General features: G+C 39.1%; 1 protein-coding gene across 6 annotated transcripts in view; it reads left to right on the top strand.

The window, feature by feature from the left end:
- The window catches only part of gro (groucho), a 182676-nt gene that overhangs the window by 120955 nt on the left and 42324 nt on the right, over positions 1-19397 (top strand). For all 6 annotated transcript variants that reach the window (XM_065365756.1, XM_065365757.1, XM_065365758.1 and 3 more), the window contains 2 exons: positions 13517-13579; positions 13854-13928. In XM_065365756.1, the coding sequence (XP_065221828.1) occupies positions 13517-13579; positions 13854-13928 (138 nt within the window). The remainder of the gene's footprint in view (positions 1-13516; positions 13580-13853; positions 13929-19397) is intronic.

Here is a 19397-nt window from a genome sequence, read left to right as displayed (position 1 = left end):
TACTGCGAACGTCTCGTCGCTTTTTAGTCTTTTTACCACGCACGTGTAAAACGACAAGACGAAAAAGCGCCCTCTAACCTTCCCATTGCACGCTGTCTACTACGGTTTTACACGACACAGCACAGGCGTAGCCTTCTCTAACGCTGCGAGCTGCGAATTAGCGAATATTAGTTTTTGAACAAGGACCAACAACAACGTCGTGCCTGTGCCTATGTCTATGTAAATTCTTCGTGTACATGCACATTATACGTCGTCGTAGTCGTCGTAAAAGGTCTACCCAGCAACTCTACTGTACCTACTCGTCCTATGGTACATAGTTTGAAAGATGAGGAGGACGACGTCGTGTACGCGGTACGCTATTAAATTAACAACCGCACTCGAAATCCTCTTTTAGTTTTGCGGCTGCGAAAAATGGTTAAATTTCTCTTAAAGGGTTGAAAGGATTCGTGTCATTTTGCTTTCGAAGGATTAATGACCAAAACTAACCCCTGAATAATGTATATCTTTGTTTGTACGAGGGTATGCGGCTTCTCTCTCGACAGTTGTTGGTTTTACGAATTAAATGAACAGCTACTTAAAAGGTTTCGCCTTCGCCTTCGCCCGACAACGAGAAGCGACGGACGCGGACGCAACTTACGCTTACGTTAGAAACATGGTAAAACAGTACGCGTGGCTTAAATCGTAATACTCTTACACTCGTTGGTCGTACTCGTCCGACCAACGAGCCTTTAAGGGTAACTCGAACTCTACGACGACTATGCTATCGAGCATTTCCTTTCGTCGTTTTTCAAACGAGGTGTGTAACGTTTACATCTTAATCCGTGGTCCGTGGTGTGTCGAGGGTGTTGGCCGGTTTGGTGAGTGAATGGGAATTTGCTTCAGCAAACATGCTGATTGGTAAGATGAGTGTCTGAGCGAGAGGAGTAATTTGCAAACACGGTTGATGGAGAGTCATATTTTTGGGGTGCTCGAGATTAAATCCTCGTGCTTTTTTGAAATTTTATTTTATGATTTTCACGAGCATTTAGATTTTGGAAGATTTTTGTTCTGCATTCGAAGAGTTGCACGTATTTTGTTTGAGAAGTTCTGTGTGTAGATTCATTAAAAAAAAAAAAATTAAATCCGGCTCGGAGGACCATGGAAAATTTAAACTGTTTTACGGAGCAAATACTTTTAATATTTACAGTTTTGTAAAATACATATACAGGGTATCTAGCAGGTAGTGAATGTAGTGAAAGTAGTCAAAAAAATGAGAAATAAGATTTTGATTTTTTTGTGCAATTTTGAGCTCTACAAAAAATATATGCTATACCCTAAGGTGTAGCTAAATTTCTGAAAATATTTGCAGAAGGTGTCCTCCTAGTTTTTTTCTGCAAATTTTCAAGGTTTTCAAACCCCCCTCTTCTCCCCCCCTCGAAAAAAAGAAAACACCTTGTTATAACAATTTTTTTGAAGAAACTTTCTGTAAAAGTTTCATAATTGAATCGGTCAGTACGGAAAGGTAACAAGTCACATTTTTGAAAAAAAATTTTTTTGCGGAAATGGGGGTTTCAAAGTACGGCGGATCGACTGGTGATGTCAGATTTCCGTAAAACTGCCGGGAAAGTGGTATTTGGGCGCAGAAAAAGGGCGGATCCGCATTTATGACTTTTTTGTAAAATGTTTTAAATTCCTTGAAAAATAACTAACATTTTTGAGAAGACCATTTTTTGAAATTTAAGTTAATCTCTGAACTGAAAAATGATGAAAAAATTAACAGCTTCGGCAAAAAGTCTTAGAACTCAAGGGGTTTTTGGTCAATTTAAACGAGATAGCAGTCTAAATGATGTACTTAGATGTAGAATCAAGCCCCATTCGTGCCCGAGAAATTTCAAAAGAAACTTTGTCGATTGAGTGCAGAAAGGGTCTAAGTCCCATTTGTTTAGGCAGCAACAGCACCGGCGCACGTGAATATTTTTTTTTGGAAACTGCGCTAAAAGCTGTGTCTTGGGGTCCTCTTTCAATGACCTTAACCATGTTTACTAAAATTTTTTGATTTTTGAATGAATCAGTTTTTTGTTATTCCTGAAAAACGCAAAAATGGACTTATCCCCTTTCCGTACTGACCGATTCAATTGTTGGACCATCCTCTCCGGAGAACGATAATTTTGAATTTTAAGCACTTATGGGCTATTTCTGGAGTTGAAGATTTCTGTTTTCTATTTTTTGAAGAGTTGCACGTATTCTGAGAAGTCTTTTTGTGTGTGTGTGTGTGTGTGTGTGGATTCATAAAAGAAATGAAATCCGGCTCGGAGGACCATGGAAAATTGAAACTGTTTTATGGTGCATAAATTATTAGTCCAGGAAAATTAGATGAAAAAAAAGGGTCATTGGGAAAAGTGAGGGAGAAAGCTGAATTTTGGTATACTGGTCCATTTTTTTGTGCTGAACACGAATCCGATGAGTCCCCGGTCGTCCCTGGTGTGCGTTCTCCCCTATTGTGGATCTAAGCCCCCCAAAACCAGTTTTTTGCAATTTTCTCCCCCGCATTGCATTTTAGCGAAAAATATGTGGTTAGATAAAAGAATCTACGTCAAATTTCCGATCTAGTAATATATCAACTTTCTTTCTACCCCAAGGGGTGTGGAACCACAACCATTCAAAAAAGGGGGGTTCCCCAAAAAATACATAAGGGCTATAGGCGCCTAAGAGGGGTGAAATGGTCCCCAAAAGCGTTTAACATGAAAGGTGGGTACCATAGAAAAACCTCTGCGCAAAAAATTTCAGATCCACACCCCCTCCCCTTTTTGCGGAACCCCCCTTTTTTGAAATTTCAGTAGCACTTTTCTCAGCCCCATTTCAACCGATTTTGAAAATTTTTCTGGAAGTTATGTATATCCTTGATAGGTATCCCCACAAAAATTTTCAACCCCCTCCCCTCATATTTACCCCTCAAAATGGCGTTTTTTTCATTTTTTTATGCCTATTAACAATCAAGATTGCGAGGTACAATTTTGTAAACACGTTTTTTGGATGTATTTTTGGCCCCCAAACATCATATACTATATTAGAAATTTTTGCTTTGGTGCGCCGTGGTGAAAACTTGGAATAATGTATCGTAGGGGGGTGGGGGGTGAAATGGGAATTTTGAAAAAAATAACTATCAATGAGTAGGGTATCGTTTTCATATGATTCGATACCGCTGAGCACGAATATGACCTCAGATTTTCTGCTACACTCACCTACCCCTCTCCAGAGCCCCTCAGCCCCCCTCAATTTTCACGATTTTCGAAATATAGTTATTTTGATGATGTTGGTGTCGTTTTCATATGATTCGATACCGCTGAGCACGAATATGACCTCAGATTTTCTGCTACACTCACCTACCCCTCTCCAGAGCCCCTCAGCCCCCCCCCCCCAATTTTCACAATTTTCGAAATAAAGTTATTTTGATGACATTGGTGTCGTTTTCATATGATTCGATATCGCTGAGTACGAATATGACCTCTGATTTTCTGCTACAATCACTTACCCCTCTCCAGAGCCCCTCAGCCCCCTCAATTTTCACGATTTTCGAAATAAAGTTATTTTCATGATGTTGGTTTCATTGCTATGGGAAAATTACATAAGTTCATTGTTATTGTACATAAAATTTCTCGTAGAATCAGCTACAGCACATGGCTCCCCCTCGAGGGTTGACCATTGAGTCCAAACACGGCAAAAAATGACGAAAAAGCATGGTTTTTGCAACATTTCGATTTTTTGTGAATGTTGCGTCGATTCTTGGGCTGCTTAAAAAATATATAGGTATGTTACATGTAATTTGGGATGTAACTAAATTTCGGAAAAAATTTCGCTAATGATACTCTCCTAGTTTTTTTTTTTTACGAAGTTTCAAAATTTTCACTCCCCCCCCCCCCCTCAAGAAAACCTTCATATAAAATGTTTCTTGAAAACAATTTCTGTGAAAGTTTTAAAATTGTTGGACAACACTCTCCGGAGGGTGAAAATTTTAAATTTTGAGCACGTATGGGCCATTTCTCGAGTTTAGGTGGAGGGGGAGGGGATCGACTAAAAAAATTTCTGGGATGGTTTTACATCCAAACTAACTGACATTTTGGGCTCTTTCAGCTTTGCAACTTCACCGGACGAAATTTAGAGAAAATTTCGATTTTCTAAAATCGCTCCGAAGCTCCAGCCGAAAGACTCAAAAACTGCTCAAAACGGTTTCAAACCATTTCCAATCGTTTTAAGGGATTGAAAAACGGCGAAAAACGTCAAATTTCAAATTTTTAGGTCAATTTGTTGAAATTTGAATTTTTTCGCATTTTTGGACCAAATTACTCGTCAATTTTTAAAAATTCAAAAAAATTCAAAAAAATGCATTTCTGCTCCTGAAATGGCTGGTGATGTATTTCTTCATGCCTTTCGATTCAGCTTTACTGGACTCGAAATTTTTTCCACCAGTTGGAGAGCTGGGGATACCTCCTTGTTATAAATTCAAATACCTTATGACACCCCCCCCCCCCCACAAGTTTTCTGTTCGCAATCTTCCAACCCTTTCAACAAAAAAAAATGAATAAAAAAAAATTTACGAAATTTTCGTATTTGCAAGTCTCCAAATTCGATGACACAGGATTCAAATTCGACCCCCCCCCCTGTAGTATGGAAACTTTTCTCGTGAATTTTTTTGCGGCTTATACGTAAAAAAGATCTCAAACGGATATATTTTTTTTAGGTAAAAAAATGGCGTTAAAAAACGTCACGTACGTCGATTAAGGTCTGAAAATTGGGTATCGAGTGTTGGTTTTTTATTTAGCTCGATTTTTCGCCTCTTATACGGCGTATTTGATCGTAAAATTACGTTTTACAACACGTTTCACGAGGGTGTTGCGAATAAGTATCGAGATTTCCAACATTTTAACGATCCGAGATCGTATTGCGATAGGATGACCGAACACGATGCCGTCCTTTTTTCCTCCTCCTTCGTCGCTAAACCGAAAAGGCAAAAAAAAAACAACGAGCGCGTTTTTGTCTATACGATTGTGTGCGAGCGATGGTTTTAAAAAACTTCTCGAGCGAAGAAGATAAAGGTTAAATTAAAAATGTATTGTTGGCAAAACGCGCCGAGCGAATATAAAAAAAAAAAACACTCCCGATGTTTTTGCAACGCGGGAACGAGAAAAAAAAGAGAAAAATAAAATTGAAGAACGAAAGGGTGAGAAAAAAAACTGCTGGAATTTTGTATTGTTTATAACGAGTCGACGAACGCGACGAGAAATACTCTGGTCGCGTATTAAAAGAAAACGTTGCTGCGGAAAGCAGCAAAAAAAATTACGATCAAAGAAAGAAGCGAGGGAAAAAAAGGAGAAAAGCGTTACTTATGTACATATTTTTGAAAAAGAAAACGAACAAAACAAAAAAAAAGAGAAAAATCGCAGCGCACGACCGACCAAGCGATAGGGAAAATGTGTAGAATGGGCGAGAGAAAGAGAAGAAAAAGGCGAAAATGGCGATAGGATGAGATACGTAGAATGGTTGCTGGTTGGAGTTATGAAATTGAGAACATTCATCTCAACATGCAGACGGTGTGTCATGTCATCCCTTCTGTTCGGTTTCCATCTTCATTACAGAATCGCATCGTTGACGTAAAGGGATAAGCTGGTCCCTACGGCATGATAGCAAACTGTCGCTGTCGCCTTATACGAGTATACGTACGAGTATATTGTACGCTACACTGCTCCGCTCATTTTTCCCCCCTTTTGCTCCCTATCCCTATCCCGTCCGCTATCGAACCAACTCGGTTGTCTGTACTGTTGTGCTTGTGCCATTACCATGTATCACTGTACCATATATGTAGGTAGGTACGGTTGATGCGGGCGTACATAAGGGCATGTCACACGTTATTGCAACCCTTTTCTACTCGGTCTGGGTATCATTACGATAGATCGACCGACGACCGAAGACCGACCAGGCGACCATTCGCTAAACGTGTGAGCGTGCTGAAAAAAAAGCTCATCTAAAACGTAATGTTACACTACATCTATGTATTATGTTCAACGTGTGTGCGAGATTTGTGGTATGTAGGCGAAGGAACTGGGGGAGGGAACGTAGGGAGTAATCCGATCACCTCGCGACAAATCTCAGCGTAAATTTCACTTAATCTTTATACTCGCAGCTTAGATATTGTGTACTAATTTACGAGCACATGTGTCGTGTAAAAAGGAAACAAAATTTGTCGTTGGCTTACGAAATGAGACTGCTTTCGACGACTGCAATTTGTTTCCATTTTAGTGGGCCATTCCGATAATTTTCAAAAGGCTGTTTCTGTTTAGGAAAGTCGTTAGTACTGGTGCTGATGATTTTAATGGGTTCTCAGCGTTCTACCTGTCTCATGAATTTGAACAGTTGAATTTTGTGATCCTCTCATTCCGGGAAATTTTTGAACCGGGCAAAGGTAAATCGAAGGTGCATTCAAAATACATCACCATCAGCCTAAATTTCTCGAGCTGAAGTGCATTTTTCGATTTGCAGTGAATTTTTGAAAATTAAAGGGCCAAAACTGGAAATAGGTAGGTAAATCAAAATTTTACAAAATTGACCAAGAAAGCTGTTTTGCATGTGCTCTATTTTTAATCGCCTCGAATCGATTGGGAACGGTTTAGAATCGTTTTTTGAGCGATTTTGAAATCTCAAGCAGATTTTTGAAAGTTAAAATTTCCAATTAGTTGTTGATGAAAAAACTAGACTTTTGATTGAAAAAATTTTTGGTTACAAAAGCGATGATTTCTGCAATTTGTGGCAAAAAAATGAGCAAAAAGCATGACTCCTGACAACTTTGGCAAAAGAAAGAACTTTTTTTGGTTCGGGCAATTTTTTAAAAACAAGAAATTACCAACTTTTTGTTTTTGTTTTTCAAATAGAAGGCAACAATTTACAGCAGTTGTGTTAAAAATTTGAAAATATTTGTCAATTTTTGAAAAAACGAGAATTTTTTGGAAATTTTTGGAGGAAAGAAAGTCTTGTGACAATACTTTTTGGCAGTTTTGCAAAAAAAGTGATATTTTTTGGCAATTTCTAGTTGAAAAGAGAAACAATTGGGTAATCTTTAAAAACTTTTTGGTAAAACAGCGATACGTCTTTTAATCAAGTTTTTGGGAACTTCTGCGATTAAAAGACAATTCTTTGATATTTTTTTTTTTACAAAAATGTAAAAAATTTTCAGAAATTTTTAACAAAAAAAAAAGAGACGTTTGGCAATTTTTTGATTTTTCAAGAGAATTTCATCAATTTTGGGGGGGGGGCACAGTGGGCTGTGAGCACCCTCACAACGGGCGTAATTCAAAAACTTACAATAAACCTAAAAATAATTGTAAAATGATGTCCTCCTATATGTTTTTGGGGACGCAGAATACGAATTTGACAATATTTTTTTTTGTAGGGGTAGGGGGTGGGGGGTGAGAGGGGTCAAAAATTCAAAATTTGACCATAATGACGTGTGATATGTCGAAATGTATGTTTTCGAGGGTGTAGATCACGAATCTGGCAATATTTTTTTCGTTGGGGTGAATGGTGGGGGATGAAGGGGTAAAAACGGTGAAAAATTCAAAATTCGATTATAATGATGTGTGATATGTCGAAATGTACCAAGTAGGGTGAATAATTCAACTGAAAGTAAGTACTTTCCATCAATTGACTGGATTTTAGTTTTTATAAAGTAATTATAGAGATGAAATTCATCTCAAAACCCCGTTTTTCTCCTACTCGGCTGCACAAATTGGAATAGAAAAAATTTTCGCACGTAGATGGAGGGGAAATTCCAGTGGCTGGTAATACTTGAGATAGTGTATTTCAAGATGTCAATTACCATTTTTGACCGAAAGTGACCCAACTCCCCCCACACTCGATTGTAGTGAAAAATCATAGTGAATTTTGTTTAAAAGTTACAAATTTTTCTCTTACTGGGACTTTAGCAGCTACCCAACAGAAAATTCTTCATCCCCCACCCCTCACCCCTTCTACACCCTCAAAAACGTACATTTTGATATATCACACATCATTATAGTCGAATTTTGAATTTTCCGTCGTTTTCACCCCCTTCATCCTCCACCATTCATCCCCATGAAAAAAATATTGCCAGATTCGTGATCTACACCCTCGAAAACATACATTTCGACATATCACACTTTATTATGGTCAAATTTTGAATTATTCACCCCCTTCATCCCCCACCATTCACCCCTACAAAAAAAATATTGTCAAATTCGTATTCTGCGACCCCAAAAACGCAAAGAAGGATATCATTTTACAATTGTTTTTGAGTTTATTGTAAGTTTTCGAATTACGCCCGTTTTGAGGGTGCTCACAGCCCACTGTGGGGGGGGGGACTTGAGAAATCGCTGGAAAATGTGATCTATACTTTTTTGTAATTTTTATCAAAAAAAAAGTAACTTTTCTGCTACTTTTTGGTGAAAGTGACTTTTTTTGAAGAACGCTGACAACTTTAGCAAAAAATCAAGTTTTTTTTTTTAGAAATTTTTGGCCTCAAGCGAAACTTGACAATTTTATTAAACAATTTTTGGCAAAAGCAAGGCTTCTTGTTGATATACGAGTATGTATATATTTCAACAATTTTTTCTTTCATTCTTCTTCAAAAAAGGGCCAAGATTTTCCAAAATTTGAATTTTTGAAAATCAAAAAAAAAAGTAAATATGTAATTTTAAAAATCAAAATTTTTAGAAAAGTAACCGAAGGGTACTCTTTGTAGCTTAGGAAACCCGATTACTCAAAAAGTAACCGCGAATAGAACGAGCCCTGGACTCAGCACGTTAAAATTAGGGTGTAAAGTTAATTTTCCTACTTATTGGCGTAAAATTTCGTGGAAATTTCAACTCTCAAAAATCTTCCGGAGACTTCGGAATTGTGCTTAAAACTGCTCTAAATTGTTTCCAATTGAATAGAGGAAGGGGTGGAAGGGGAGAAGGAACGGAGCTTTCTCGGTCAATTCGGTAACATTTTGATTTTTTTTCTCAATTGTGACCCGAATTTGATTTCCAAACATTCCTCGTCAAAAATCGAAAGATACACTACCCAAATTAATTTTTACGCCTTCCGAAGAAATTTCCAAATTCTGTAGCGATCGAAAATCTGAATAGCGAAAAATGGTCAATTTCGAATTTGTAAAAATTCGCCAAAAATCGGAAAATCAATTTGGCAGCTGGAATTTTGAGGGGGGGAAACCACATTTTTTTCGAAAATCGCGATCTCGTTCGAATCGAAAGCGCCCAACATTGAAAATTCCTCAAATTTCTTATCGCAATCATTTTTTTTTTTTTTTTTTGAGAAAATTTCGTCTCGTAACAGCGATAACACCTCAAACACGGTTTCCGCGAATTTTCAACTGTCGCAAATCGATTTTTAATTGTCTCCCATTTGGAGAATTGTTCAGACAATTCGTTGAAAGAAGGGCTGAAATTATATCTACGATGCAGTGTGTTACAGCTGTTTGAAAAAACTCGACTGAAAGAAGTGTAGCAGGCATCGCAACCTGTGACCTTGTCGAGGTGGTTTTTTTGCACGTGCATCGTCGAAACTCATTCCATTCGTCGCTTTAACGTCGATCGTTTGTACATTTTTACGACAGTTCGTCGTTTAGAAGTATACGAGTTGTTTTATTGGCGAATGTGTGACGAGGAGAAAGAAAGAACGAAAGAAAGAGAGAGAGAGAGAGTGAGTGAGTAAACTATCGTCTTTGAAGCAGCATCGCGGGGTGGCATTGCATGGTTTAATTGTTCGAACCATCTAATCGCCTACAAGTAACGTAAGAGTCGTCTAAGTGATTGGTTTTTAACGCTTTTATTGCTACCGAATGAAGCGTATGTGTTGAACAAATACGTAATACCAGCACCAGCTGCGACGGCGACGATTAAATTGGGGGAGTCGCAGTCGTAACTGGGTGACCTTTCGGTTGATGGGGAGAAGTTCATTCAGCTTCTCAGCTTTCGTAACGATGCTAGTTCGTGTTCGTCGCAAAAGTGGGTATAGAGCTAACCCGTTCGTTTTGCGAAGGCTGCTGAGGCGACAAATGACGCGTATATTTCATCGCGGAGTAATTTGCCAAAATGCTGAACGCGAAGAAGAGCGGCGTAATGGAGTAGATTATGAGAGAAAAACGTGGACGAGGCGGTTTCTGGTTATTTAGCGAGTATTTTTTTACGTTTTCTTTTAACGACGACGCGACGCGACTTGACTCGACGTTTCCCTAGGCTCTTTAAACGAGTGAAAAAAGACCTCGAGTTGAAATTTTTACTGCCGAAAGAGCGAGCGAGCGAGCGAGCGAGAGAGAGGAGACGTTTTGGCAAGAATAATAGAGAAATACGTTGCGTTGCGTGCGAGTTCCCCCTCCGCTCGTTTACTTCTCCAGATCGCCAAAATGTAAAAAGAGCGAAAAAAATATTCGAACAGTAAAAAGAAAAGGCGCGCGTATATTTACGACTGTAGCGAGAATCGAGTCGTGATGTGGTCTGAGCCATAAAATCGTCGATTCTATAACACGGCGTAATAATAAAAATTAATGGTCCGAAAAAAAAGAAGAAAAAAAACGTACAGAAGACGTCGTCGACGAATAGAGAAGAGAAGCGAACTCGTCCAGAAGAAGGAGAAGGAAAATCAAAGAGGATCGCGAAAGCTGTATAAGAGGCGAGGAAAAGAAGTACAAGACGAGGGGGAGGAGGAGGAGGAGGAGGTGGAGGGTCGGCAACGCCACCGAATTCGAAATTATCGGAAAGTCGAACGTGTCGGACGACAAATCGAGTTAACAAGGGTGAGTGGAATCGTGTCGTGTCGCGTACACATTGAAATATGCTACGTGCGGCGAAGAGGCAGCGAGCAGCGAGTAGCAAGAGAAAAAAAAGCCCTAAAAGAGCGGATCTGCCCCTGCCCCTGCCGGACTTGCTCGTGCTCGCGGTGGCGTTGGTGTTTTTCTCTCTCTCTCGCTCTATAACGCGAGCTTGTCTCTTTCTCGCTGCTGACTCTCTTCTTGCGCTTTTCGCTCGATCCATAAAATGTGTCATATTATTAAAAGAGGGTTTATATACGCGTCCCCTCGTCGCGTCGCTTCGTGGTGTTGGGTGCGTGAGTGTGGAGCACAAGCACAACACAACAGCGACTGCGACTGCGAGCGAAGAGAAGAGACGAATTTCCAAAAGGGAAATCGTCGTAACGGCTACTAAAATAACCCTCTTGCCTTATATTTTAACAACTCTAATAAAGCCGAATGTAATAGGCTATAAAGTTGCGCCATTGCTTTTAACAACGTTCTGGAAAGTTCTGCTTGTGTGGCTGGCTGGTTGGTTGTTAAATTATGGTCGTCGACGTCGCCGTTGCCGAGTTGCGGCGACAACTCCTGAGTGGAGGGGAGCGGAGCGGAGTGCTGGCAGCTTACTTAGACGAGGAGACACGATACGGCGGTATGGCCTGCGATGACTGTAATTTGTAAATTATAGCTTTCAAAATGAGCTATGTATTACGTTGTCAAACCACTCCCACCCGACACACCAGACTGGCCTTTAACGCTTCATATTTTACGACATTTTTTTTACATTTTCGCGAAATTTAGAGCGTCGCTCTAAAAATCTGCCCATTCCGGCTACTCCTCCTTCCCCTCCCCCCCCCCTCGATCTGTCTCGGCGAGCCTTCTCGTGAAGGTGCTATAAAGCCGAAACCAAGAGGAAGAGGGTTGGAGGGGAGATTTTTACGAAGCGTTTTTAAGTCCGCATTTACCCAATACTAAGGAAGTGAAGTGGCAAATGTTGCGAAGTCAACGATGTGATGCAAAAGTCCCTTCTCCCCCCTCCCGGGAAACAAAGGTACACGTGCGTCTCAATTTTGACGATTAACTACGCAATTAGTTACTTGTCACGAGACAGGCTGAAATGATTATTTACCTGCTGATTTATCGGTGGTTTTTCATTTTTTACACTGATGAAATGGCGAGCATCAGATTAACTGATTTATGATGATTTACTTAGGTGAATTTTTCTAATCTAATCAGTCGAAAAATCACACGACCAATTGGTCCTTTCCGATTATCGAACCAGTTCGCTAGAGACTGCAGGGCTCAAGCCGATCAGCTCCCAATTTTGGGTTTCAATCCTCCGATTTTGCTCAAAATTTCCGAGAGATTTTTTGAGAAGGGGGAAAGGGGGTTTGACTGAAAATTTTCCGACTGATACAGGGGGAAAATACCAATTTTGCCAATTGATATCATATTCGTAAAATTTATATACATTTTCATTTCATGTTTTGGATTTGAGGGGGGGGGGTGTGTAAATGTGAATTTTTTTGATATTTTAAAACGAGAAACAAATTGGCCCGAACGAAGCGAGGGGTGAAAGTTTTTGAAAATTTGATTTCCAGAGGCCTAAAAATTATGTTTTTTTATGCAAGGAGTTTATTTTTTGGTTTTTAATATTTTAGAATTTGAAAAAAAAAATGTTTGAGGATGTTAATTTTGAAAAAAAAAACAGACCCGGGGCAAATTCTTCCCTTTGCTCCCTTCTTGACGACCGGGGGGGGGGGGGGGTTGTTTTTTATGAGTTGAAATTTCTTTGGAGTTCATTGTTCAGAACTTTTGTATTTTGGAGAAAATCTGTTCGCTGCGTTTTGAAAAAAATTGAAAGTAGTCTCAAAAATGTTCGTCAAAAATTTCAAAAGTTCAAAGTTGGGCTTTTTTTTGAAAACTTGACTTATTTTCAAAATCTTTCCAAATTTTGGAACTACGATTTGTAAATTTGAAAAAGTTCAATGAGTGTACATTTTTATAATACTTACGAAATATGAACTTTTCGGGAAAGTATTCGTCAAGTTGGGAAATAGGTTGAGGGCGGAGGGGGAGGGGTCAGATCTAAATTTTTCAAAAAATGCCAAACATCGTGTGACATATCGTTTCATACGTTTTCAAGATCACCGAATAGGAATATCTATATAGTTTTTGATTCCACTCCTACAACACCCCTTCTCCTCCCCTCCCTTCATCGAAGCCCAAAATTTCCGGATATCTGAAAAAATCGTGTCACATACGGTTTATTAGGTTTTTGAGAGCATTAAATACGAATACGAATTTTTTTTTTCGTATTTGGCCCCTGCAGTGGTCAACTTTGAGATTTTGAAATTTTTGCAAACGCTGACAAATTTTCTCCAAGTTGCAGTAGTCTCGAGCAATTAGTTTTGAAGTTGGAGGGTCAATAATGGCAATTTTTTCCCCTATTTGACGAATCAGTGTGATTTCGTTCCCAGATCATAGTGAAAAAATCATGGAATCCAATCGATTAGGTATAGGTTCTTACTTTTTGACTTGATTATCTACAATGACAGCAGTAGACTCGGTAGAGGGCGCTTCAATTTATTTATATTTATTATTATGATTATTGATTACGATTACGAATAAAATCTCTCATTTTATGTTATTATTATTTCTAAGCAAAATGTGCTGTGTAATTGCTAATGTAACACATACGTTTTTGTTTTGTTTTTACAGACTGAAATTGCCAAAAGACTGAACGCAATCATCGCACAAATATTACCATTTTTATCGCAAGAGGTGAGTTCAACTATTATTATACCGCAATGCATTGTGCAAACCCATAGAATCAATAAGGCTAACAAAAGAACGATTCGATTCTGGAATCGTATTCGTTATGAAGAAAACACTGGCCAATATTTAGAGGTCATCTAAAACGTGACCGTTTTTCTGATTTCCTTATTTTACACTTCGCTCTACAGCCAGGGCGATTTCATCCTCAAATTCTTGTTTTCTTATCGTACGAGTAGCAGCAAATTTTCCGTTCTTAATCGACTTTGTGTTTATTTTACAGCATCAGCAGCAAGTCGCCACAGCCGTAGAAAGAGCCAAACAAGTCACGATGACGGAATTAAACGCTATTATTGGAGTAAGTAGCTGTGATTTTCTATACGAATTTAGAATTAGTTGATACCTATACGTATCTTCGGTGGTTTCCCATATTTTCGCCATGTTGGAAATGAAATTCTGATCCGAGGATGAGGATTTGAGAAATGCTTCGATTTCTGACCCTATTCAGACCAACACCCTCTCTCCCTTCATTGTTGCATAAGATGAAAATTTTGAAACCGAGCTTTTCTAAATGGGACAAGTGTTTAGAACACTGGGTTTGAGTTGGTTAACGAAGGAAATTGCTGTCTTTGTTTTCACTGCGGGTAGACAGAGGAGTAGAAAGGAAAGGGAGAGATGTCGTGAGTTGCAGAATTTCTTTTTTTACACGTATGGTGGTATGTAGATGTGCTCGCGAGTAGTTGCTGTGTGAGAAGATAGACGTGTATATGTGCAATATTATGGCGGTATATGTGTTGGTATTTGAATGCATTAGTCGTCGTCGTCGTTGTTATCTCATTGATATTCGAGTCGTCGTGTAAAATGATAATGCACGATACGACTACCAACTACCGTCAGGTGGGTTTACTGGTAGTTCGGTCACCAATTTAGCGTGTTCGATGATGACGACTACGACTACGACTACGAAGCTTACATTTCGAGCAGAACGAGAACGAGCTATGTACGAGAGGAGAGAATCTCATTTGGTAGTCTGAACTGAACTGAAGAACTGAGTTGAGCCAACGATGATAAGGATAACGAACACGGGTTGCCTACCCGCCGCCTCCTGCCTCCTGCCTTGTCGCGCGTATCATCTGGAATATCTAATTCTAATTTCATTATCGACGTATATAAAGTTTAATAGCGTTAAAAGGACGAGTTGCGGAGAGAGTGGTTACCTACAGAAGGAAGATGAGAGAGGATTGTCGATTTATTGGGCTTCTTTGCGGCTTCGGCGCTTCGACTTCGCCAGCTATACCTTTACCTACTTGGTAATTAAGTAAGGTGCTGGATTGTTATTTTCGTGTTTGGGAAATCCAGGTAGTTTATCCATGAGGATGAATGTACTTTTTGCTGGTAAACTTTAATAAGATTCATGAAATTCGAACTCATAACCTAATAAAATACGATGCTCAATTCGAAATAAAAAATGTATTCGAATATATTTACACTAATACAAAGATATATAGGTACACAAAAATAAAACGGAATGAAATCGCCATAATGCGAACGTTAGCGTGAAAACTGTAATACTTAATCGAATAGAATCTCGGATATTCGAATAGAAAAAAATCTAAAAGTCTTGATTGATGTTTGTTGACTTGACAGAAATGTAAACCATACAATGTATCTCGATAATACGACGAATTACGAGTAATTACGAAGTAAATAAACGATTACGATGTATACGCAAATTTTACATTATTTTCAACACTTTCCCAAATTCGAGAATTATCGAGCAAAAATAAAAACTGCTCCCTACGAACATGAAAAACGTTGATCATTTTTCCTCAAATTCGATCGATGATAAAGACGCTTTGATAGCGGCGATGAACTTGGATAAGCAACTCAATCAGCTGCCTAGATCCACAAATCGCCGGGTCAGCATATTTGAAAAGGTACGCCAGTTGTTGAGTGAAACAGACTCAGATATCCGGCGAATTCAGCAAAGCTGGAACGTTGGAGCTGTCTGGGAATTACGTAATGTAGACAGCTGACATTTTTGGTTATAGGATTTTCCAGAGAGATTTGGACGTGTCTCTGGCAATGTAACAACAGCTAGTTTGCTGCTAACCGATGATCTAATGGAAATATCAGACTTATCGATGTCCGATCGCTTTCCCAGAGATCTTGAACGCAAATCCGGCGCATCGTAGTGGCTATGGAACGGCTCACAGTGTCCATAGGGTCTTTCGAATTGAAACGATTTTGGCTTCGAACAGCTTCCGCATACGATTTCGGTGAAGCTTCTATTTCAGCCGTGAAAATCTCAATCTCAACACAATTAGCGTGATCATTGACGTCTTGAGAATTCAAACGATTGTTATCGCGTAAATTTCTCCATCTAGACAGAAGCTCGGATTCTTCTAGATCGTCGTTAGCGTTTTGATAAGTATCATTGTTAGCATTATCGAATTTGTCATTTCCGAGCAAGGAACTATTCAAAGATTCGGCGAACTTTTCGAAGTCGATTTGGTCGAAGATTTAGGCGTAACAGGCGATGACTTCGACGTAGAAGGTGCACTTTTAGTATCCTTCTCATCGCTTATTTTGGTATCGGTATCGTTATCAATCAGATCTAGCAAATCTCGATTGATTGGTAAGGTAACTCGTTGGTTGCAATCTCGAAGTTTCTCATTGAAGGTGACATCTTTCGAAATAACAATGTCATGTTTCTCTGGAATGTAAACTCGATACTGCTCATCAGCATCACCATTGTATCTGATGAGGTAACCTTCTAGAACCTTTTTATCCAGATTTCAATGTGACTGGATCGTAACATTGACGTAACACTTCAAACTAACAATTTGAAGGTGTTGTATTCGCGGTGGTATACCAAACCACATCTTGTAAGGAGTTGAACCATTGATCGATGATTTGCCTACTCGATTCAGCAAATACGAAGCGGTGGTGACCAGTTCAGCCCAGATCTTGACCGGATACGTAATCTCTGGATTCAAAAATTTCAATGTTCGCGCCATCTTGACAATCTCACTGCTACCGCATTCAACAGCTGTGTGTGGCGTAAACCGTTGATGAACATTGAACTCTCGTAATACTGAATGAACTGCTTTGTTATCGAACTCGCCTTGGTTGTCAGACTGAAATTCTAACACTCGATGACCAAGGGCACGAGCTTTGGATAGTACCTCTCTAACGCAGCGAGATACTACTGCAGTGGTTTTCTCCTTCTCGACAAACGTATGATAATAATTCAAATAATCCTCTTTGATAACGATGAGATATTTGCGACCACCAAAGGAACTATCTAATGACCCTCAAATATCACCAGATAGCAGCTCACCAACTGCTCTGGTTGAAGAATGTTGTTCGAACGTTTCGTGATGCAATTTCTCGAACTGACAGGGTTTGCTCAAATTGGTTTTAGTTTTTTCTTCGATCATTTCTTCAGGCCCAATTCTGCAAGTTTAGCTTGAACATGATTTTTATCGATATGGTCCCATCGTTCGTGATAAAGTTGCACGATTTCGCTGCTCTCAACAGCATTCACCTGAGGTTCTGGCAAAATGGTCTCAAACAACGCTTTGAAAAGAGTACCACTTTTTGATCTTGAACCGCTTCGAATTTGCAAAACGTTTGATTTCGAATGAAATCTGCCCTCAGGCTTTTTATCCTGCGCGGCTATGACTGAGAACAAATTCTTCGAAATACCAGGAACGTGCCATACGTCAGTCATCTGTGTAGCTCTTCGGAAATGGTTTGTGAAATGATTATTTTCGCTTGGTGAGAAGATTTTTGCCAGGTTGCAATCAACTTACATCCTCCGGCTGCGTCTTCGGCTTTATCCGTCGATTTTAGTTCTTCAGGGCAGTCTACTGTCATTTGAGATGGAAGGGGGGGGGAGAAATGATATTTCGTAAAAAAAAAAAAAAAAAGGTTTAAAAATCGTTCTTAACAGTCAGTTCTCGATAGGTCATCCACTCGCCAATTTGGTTGATAGCAATATTACGATTGATTACTTGTATTGTTCTACATCTGCACGTCAATAAATGAAGAAATTCGATCCGGATGCTTGTCCGCCCTCCCCCATTCTCTCAGGGGCACACTTTAGAATTTTTTAAAATTTAAATTAATGAAGAACTTAAGCTCCTGAAATTTGCACCTATAGAACACGTTTGAACTCGGAAGTCGACTTTTCGAGTATATATTTGGTCAAAATGCAAAGTATCTAGACGGTTTTTTCCACTCCTGTATACCTGCTAAATGTACGTACTCGTGTAAACGTATGTACATTGTACAATGTACATGCTACCAAGTTAGGTACATGTTATCGTTTGACTTGTAAATGACATACGCTGCGCTGGGTAAATATTTTCACTGGCGGTAGCTACTTAATCGTTCATTAGACTATCACCGCATGTAGTGTACATATAATTTGGTTAAAAAATTTCTTATCTGTTGACGGTTGAATTTTCCGCCGATGAACCTTGCCTAATTAAACGTGCGACCTTTCAATTCATCAATATCACTCGATGAAGCGTGTAACCCATATTATCCCCGCGACGTATGTTTGCTCGTATGTGTTTGTAGTCTCTATATGTTATACGTGCTTTACTTGTGTGTGGTATCTATCTACATGTATACATACACAAATAATGTAGATACGAGCAATAATTACATCATTAGCGTTTATCGACGAAAATCGATAATATATTTTCATTAGCGCTCTTCATGTCGACATGCCCTATACCCAATACCCATGTATCCTATACGAGCACGATAACAGCAATTTACCGATCATGGTACTCGTCGGTATTAAAAATACTCGTATATAATAATTGCCCGACATACATACATACGAGTACATTCGTCTCTATAATTAGCAATTCCGTGAAAATCAAATTGAATATCGCAGGTACCTACTCACTTGGTTGCTCACAATCAGTATATAGATAATAGATATACGATAATGTGAAAAATTAGACGAGCACTGCCTGACGCATCAGGCTGATTTATCGCGAAACAACAGAGAGTGCCGGATGCGGAATCGCGGATTGATAATTAAGTTTCGTTTTCATATAACCTTTTCGCTGGAAAAATGACTCGATTTTGAACTGACGTGAGTTCTCGATTGACTAAAAAAAATCTGAACTCGTAACTCGTATCGAGGGTACTCGTATCATCGTACGCTCCACCACACAATACACGAGTGCCAAAGAGACAGAGGGCAAGGGTCCCATAGCATATATAGAGGATATAGGATACTGTAATAAAAATAACGAGAGGCATTACACGCTTCGTTGCGATCGCACTACCTGTTTTAAAGTCAATTTACATGCATAAACAACGACTGGGACTGGGACTGGGACGCGGACGCGGATCCAGTGACAGGTAGTGAAACCGCCGCCGCACTGCTCCGCATCCGATACACTGTATGCAAGTACATACATACATACTGAAAACCAATGGTTCTCAAATTACGAAAATATAACGTCAATTTACATAATAGTCGGGTCTTATAATTCAGGGTGTCTACCAAAATTTGATATTCAAAAATCGCGACTTTTTTTCAGTACCACCCCCTCCCCCTTTTTTCGAAAAAACTACAAAAGTTTGAATTTTTTGTTTTCTTTTTTTTTTTTTTTTTGAATTGGGATTTTGCATCATCATTTAAATTTTAAGATTTTGTAGCAAAATATATAGGTAGCTTATTACACAAAAAAACATCGTTTTCATACCTCTCAAAATACTGAATTTCTAAAGCTTTTGCCCTCGCTTCGCCCGGGCCCGTTAAATTTTCTTTTTCCAGTTTTAATTTTTCAAAAAA

This window comes from Planococcus citri, chromosome 5, assembly GCF_950023065.1.
Source record: "Planococcus citri chromosome 5, ihPlaCitr1.1, whole genome shotgun sequence".
NCBI lineage: Eukaryota > Metazoa > Arthropoda > Insecta > Hemiptera > Pseudococcidae > Planococcus > Planococcus citri.
The sequence above is the reverse complement of the archived record's forward strand: the minus strand, read 5'-3'. Positions and strand labels throughout refer to the sequence as shown.